Below are 6000 nucleotides of genomic sequence, written 5' to 3' on the forward strand. Positions count from 1 at the left end.
TTTTTAAAGATTTGTAGTAAATTGTAGAAAAATATAGGATTTTTAAAAAGTATATAAAAAATAAAAATTTAGAAAACAATAAAAAAATTTTTTTTTAAATTTTTCTATGCAAATTTAGGAAATTAAACAAATAAGATGACATTTCTGTAATAATTTCAAAAATTAAAAATGAAAAGTAAAACCATTTTTCAAGTGAAAATAAAAATTATTTTCCACAATTAGTCCCTACACTTTAGTAGGAATAGAATTTGACCAAAAATAGGTGTGGACTCTCTATACTACATGACCAATATGCTTATACTACCAATAAAACCTGACCTGCACCATCCAATATCCACCCTAATATATAACCCCAACCCAACCCAACCCAACCCAACATACCAGGGGGAAAAAAAATGAATACCATAGAAAGGATCTCAAAGTTTGTAGTTCCAAGTCATCAATCTAAATCATCAGAATGAGAAATTTTAATTTCTCAGATGAACATGTGCATGTAATCAAACCATTTAATCATTTTGACTAATGGTACTTGCAGTTTTTAACAACTCTTCCATAGAGTGAATTGCTCCCGAACACTACCTTAGTATTATTATTATTGGTAATGAAGAATGTCATTTAATCTTTATTTTGTTTTCCTCTCTGCTTTATTCCAAATTTAATTTAAACAAATTAGGCAGCTATTACCTTATTGTTTGGGAATGACATCAACAAATGCAATGCAAGGGAAGGTGGTATTACACTGGACAACAGGGTTTACTTTTACATGCCATACAGGGATACATATCATATGCTACTTTGGTTATTTAGGTGGATTTCAGACAGTATTTCCACAGAGACATAGACGCACTGATTTAGTAGCATTGTTCATAGTTACAGCAGAAGGCAGAGTAGCTGTATGCATACATTCTAGTGCAGCATCCCAGGTCGTGAATGCAGCTGGAGAGTCCTGCTTGGGACAACTTGGAGAACACCCGGTTGCTCTGCCAACCAAATAAGTTCAGAGTGATTCATGAGAGCTACCCAAATAAATCTCCTCATAATATAATGCTGGATGAAACAAAACAAGATGAACAATAGATGCATGACAAACCTATATAATATTGAGAATATGATGGCTATTGTGGTTCCAAAGAAATGATTTGAATGAAAAGTAAATATCCAGATGAAGTTCAGAGAAACATGGCATTTGTATACAGATCAATAAGACTGAAGAATGAAGATACAGCCTCGTGTGATAACTTTGCAACAAAAAAATTAATTAAAAAAAAAAAAAAAACACTCTCTACAACGGCCTATGTTCAAAAAAAAAAAAAAAAACTGTCGAAATCAACTTTAAAAGAGTATAGAAGTGTCAAAAAGTTGCATATTTACTAGATTTCACATAACACAACACCATTTCTTGATTTTTTTCACCTTTATTTATATATATTTACTAGTTGTCGGCATTATGCACACCTCACTTTTTAAATTTTTTTTTTATTTTTTAGGAGATAATGGAAAGTTAAAGATTATGAGAAATACAAAGGGTTTGTTTAAATTTTAGATGTGTGCCTCACTCTATAAAATTTGCCATTTTTTATGGAATGGGAAGTTGAAAACATTTATTTAATTAATTTTCTATTAAATTACTTATATCCATGATTTTTAAATATTGTAATTATAAAGTAACTTGTAAATCAAGAGCATTTTTGAAAAGATGATTGAAGGAAAAAGGATGAAAAATCGCCAGGCTTCCCTTAGTTAATTTATGGTACAGATACACACATTATGGAAAGCGGGACTAGTGTCGGGTTAGATGAAATGACAAAAATTGCCTCCCTGAATTGAAAATGCAACAACAGACTCATGCAGTGTTAACGCATCAACCACATCTTCATGTTGAAGCGCCGTGAATCACATGGATGGCTGCAGGTAACTATTCATGAAAGCTGCATTCTCAGAATGCAATATCATTTTTTTAACCAGCAATCAACATTAGAGCAGTTAAAAGTTCCATGTGATGATGATGTGTTCTGGCATTATCAGTCACTCTGAAAAACTGGTGGTCTATCCAGATATGAACAGTTTAGCAAACACAAATAAATGGGTGGCACATCAGTTTGCCCAGACTTCAAACCCAGCCTAAGATAGAGGCTCTTTATATGAACCTCCTATAGGCTATAGATACAAAAAGAACTGAACTTCAGAGGGCATAAATTCTCCCAAAGCAAGTCCTTGAAATTCATCCAACCAGGTTGTTAAATATGCGGTCAAGAATACTGACTTGACACAGTCCAAGTATATCTATTTTTCATCTTATATGTTTTCAATAATTCACATCTTTTGGAAACAAAAGCAAGCAAACCATATAAACAAGAGGGGTGTGCTACAATTAAAGGCTGAGAGAGATAAGCAAGAAATCAGACACACTTAAGTAACCATACAGAGACATCATCACCTACTGAGTTTCGCATGCATAACATATGGTCAGTAAATTCAAATGGTTTTAAAGGTCATCCAGGGCAATGGATAGCCATCCCAAATTCCTTTCCAACAAAAATGCGGCAATTATCAGAACAAAATCAAACTACTCCAAATTCCCCTCCAACAATGAAGAGGCAAAAAATAGAAATAAAAAAATAAAGAACAAAACCAAACTGGCCAAAAGAACTCAACTGATATGATTGTATGCGTCCACATATATAACCAACACATGCCCTAGAAATTAATATTCCATCTAAAAGAACTCTTACTGACAAAAACACTTAAACTGGAATCCAGGTATATGTCACAAGGTATCCTAATGCTCTTTCTAAATGCAAGTACTTGCATCACTTATGCTCAAATGACATTATAGTAGAAATTTTTTTAACACAATACAGATATGAATAAATTGAGATACATTAAAAAAGCCCTATGCACTTTTAACGTTGGTCAATCACAACGCACAGAAAGAGAGAAGAGGGTCATCATAATTTAGCAACTGATTCTACCGTCCTAAGATACATATTCATGCTCCAGTTCAACATATGCAGGATACAATTTCTATAGAAAAGCAATCTTGCAGGAGAGATCATGTGGGTTTTCACCAAACCACACCTTAATTTTCCCACAGCGAATAAGAACACTAGCAAATCTCATGTTTCAGTTGAAGATTGTTCTCCTATCACTTCCAGACACCATTCATGATACACTTAGCGTAATTTATGGATGCCGTTGTTCCATTAAACACAAACACTAATATACTAAACATGTGCTTTGGTCAAATTATAAGCCAATCACCTAAAATAATTCGAAAGAGGAAGAGAAAAACATGCAGGTGAAAGGATTTCCCAAATTTTTTGCTTGCTGGGGCATTGGATTTGTTGGCCCAAAGACTCATCTGACTGGGCCAAGATTCAACTACCATCAGGAGCAGGATATGTGCTCATGTTTGTGTCTCTTCCTGTGTATTAGGGGTGTGTAAGAAGTATTTGAATAATCCAGAAAAGGAAATTTCTAACTGGGAGGACCCTTGCGCATTGCTCATGTATGCGAAGTGATCATATGGGTGCCACAACCACCACGATTGGCAAAATAGAGAAGTAGCACCTGGACTAAGATAAGCAACCCCTAAAAACCCACCTGGATTTCAATTTCATTGCATTGCGGTAAAGCATACTTGAATTTCTGAATTACCAAATTTAGTGAAGTCCCAAAATTTGGTTGATTTTGATGTTCAAATCGAAAAAAACCAGTCATCCATAATGCTATATGGACAATCTTAATTTCAATCAAAATGCTTACTAGAAAATTCCCTCTGGCCACAACACCCCCTCCCCCAATAATAATAATAATAACAATAATAATAATAATAATAATAATAATAATAAACAAAAAAAAACCTCAACCATGAAAAAAATATAAAACTATTCGGTATTACTTCATCTTCATAATTTTATAAAGATAACATTAATTTTATTTTTTACTCTCTCAAAAATAAATACTTTGACATTTTTTTATTTTAAAAAATTGTAGATAAAGTAAAAATTACACGTTTATGTATCCTTATGGGTCGATAAATACATCCAAATAACAAACAGATTAAAATAATTCAGATGGCATACCCATTAATTTGGTTCCATGAGAGAAAAAAAATGAAACCATGAGAATTCAACATGACGATCACAAATAAAAATCAAAATTTAAAAAGCAGAACAAGATAAAGTTTTTGGTTATCGCTTCATTTTCATTATTTTATGAAGCTTTCATAAATTTTGCTTTCATTCTCTCAAAGATAAATATTTGGAGATACTTCCTATTTAAAAACCGCTAGGCCAAGTAAACATCGAACGTATACGTATCTTTGGGTTACAGATCTAAATCACAGAAGGGTACAAATTTAATAGAATTCAGATGGCAGATCAATTCATTTGATTCCAGATGCGAAAAAAAAAATGAATTATGAAATGATGAGAATTCAACCTGGCTATCTGAATTCCACCCATGAATAAATTAAACAGCACGCCCTAACTTATTCCAGATTTCAGAAAAGAATAAACCATATCGAACGAAATCAGGGTAACATGAATAAAAGAAGAAAGAATCATTAGATTGATAAAAAACCCTTACTTGAGATCTCTTCAACCTGCTCAGCCGTGAGCTTCGCCGAGAATCCACTCGTAGCAGTCTTGTAACTGTAAATCAGCGCCGCCCTAGCGGCCTCCTCGCTGAATAAAACCAATATGAATATAGCTACAACAACAATTACACGAATAGATCTGAAAACATATTGGAAAAGAGAGAGAGCGCACCTGCCAAGGACAGCAGAGAGGGTTTGGATGTGGGAGGCCTCGGGCTCTTTGCCTTCCTGGTGCTCCATGTACACAATGTGAACCGCTGCGTGTGGTTCTCCGGTTGACGCAGCAGCGTCCGCCATCACAATCAGCGACGAGATCGACAAAAACAACAACGACGACGACAAAAGCAACGGGAAGAACAAGAGGCTTCTCTGCATTGTTTTCTCAGCTCTGCTTCCGCGCGTAGGCCCTTCGTAGAATGGGAAGCAACGGTTTTCCATTCGCGAAATAAATAGAATATGAAATTATAATAAACATATTAATTTATGGGGTTAACGACACCGTTTTGTTATACAACAATAGTCTAATTAAACAGTGGCTTGGTGTTGTAAAAAATTAAAAATTAAAAATTAAAAATTAAAAATTAAAAATCAGTTGACTATTTGATTAATTTGTATTAATAAAATATTATAAAAATATCTCATAAATACTTCAAAGAATATTTTTTAAAATTAACAATCTTTCATTATTTCATATATTGATCTATCAATATATATATTTTTAAAATTATTTATTAAAAATATTTATTAATTTATTTTATCACATTGATAAAGAACAATTATTACTCAAAAGTCGTGCAAAACACGCACACCGTGCCTGCCCGCAACTTAAATTTATAAAACTAATATAAATTAAAATTTTTATTTAATAAATATTTACTTTTGTCCTTGAATCAAATAACAATTCAATATATGATTTAAATAACTAAAATACAAAAAAAAAAGATTAAAAATATTGTACTAAAAGTAAAAACATTATAATTATTTTATTTAATTATTATATTACAAAATTTACTTTTTAATGCCACAAGAAAAAAATTATTTTACTTAATCATTTTTTTTAAAGTTTAAAAAGTATGTGAATATTTCTATTTTAGTTACAATTTAAATTCATATAGTAATTTTCATTTTAATTTTTATTAAAAATTGTGCATAAAATGAATGATTTGCTTCACCAAAGTTAATTTTACATATTTAAGTATTAAAATAATATGTTGACAAAAAAAAATAGAAACCTTAAATTTTGATTTTCAATTTTTTCAAAAAACAACTAAAAACTAATAAAAGAACTAGAAAACTATCAAAGTAACAAATACATACATTATCATATTATATTTAATCACTGTATGTCAACCGATTATTCTCCATTTAATTATGACTTGAAGAACACAACTTTTTCAATG

General features: G+C 31.7%; 1 protein-coding gene across 1 annotated transcript; it reads right to left on the reverse strand.

Annotated features, from left to right (window-relative positions):
- Nucleotides 1–712: 712 nt before the first annotated feature.
- Nucleotides 713–5075, reverse strand: LOC131161690 (subtilisin-like protease SBT3.17). Its single transcript, XM_058117621.1, has 3 exons — nucleotides 4773–5075; nucleotides 4591–4688; nucleotides 713–980 (listed from the first exon to the last, which is right to left on the reverse strand). Exons 1-3 carry the CDS (start codon nucleotides 5036–5038, stop codon nucleotides 907–909), a joined length of 438 nt encoding a protein of 145 aa, XP_057973604.1. The 5' UTR covers nucleotides 5039–5075; the 3' UTR covers nucleotides 713–906.
- Nucleotides 5076–6000: the final 925 nt, after the last annotated feature.

Source organism: Malania oleifera, chromosome 8 (genome assembly GCF_029873635.1).
Source record: "Malania oleifera isolate guangnan ecotype guangnan chromosome 8, ASM2987363v1, whole genome shotgun sequence".
In the NCBI taxonomy this organism is placed as follows: Eukaryota; Viridiplantae; Streptophyta; class Magnoliopsida; order Santalales; family Ximeniaceae; genus Malania; species Malania oleifera.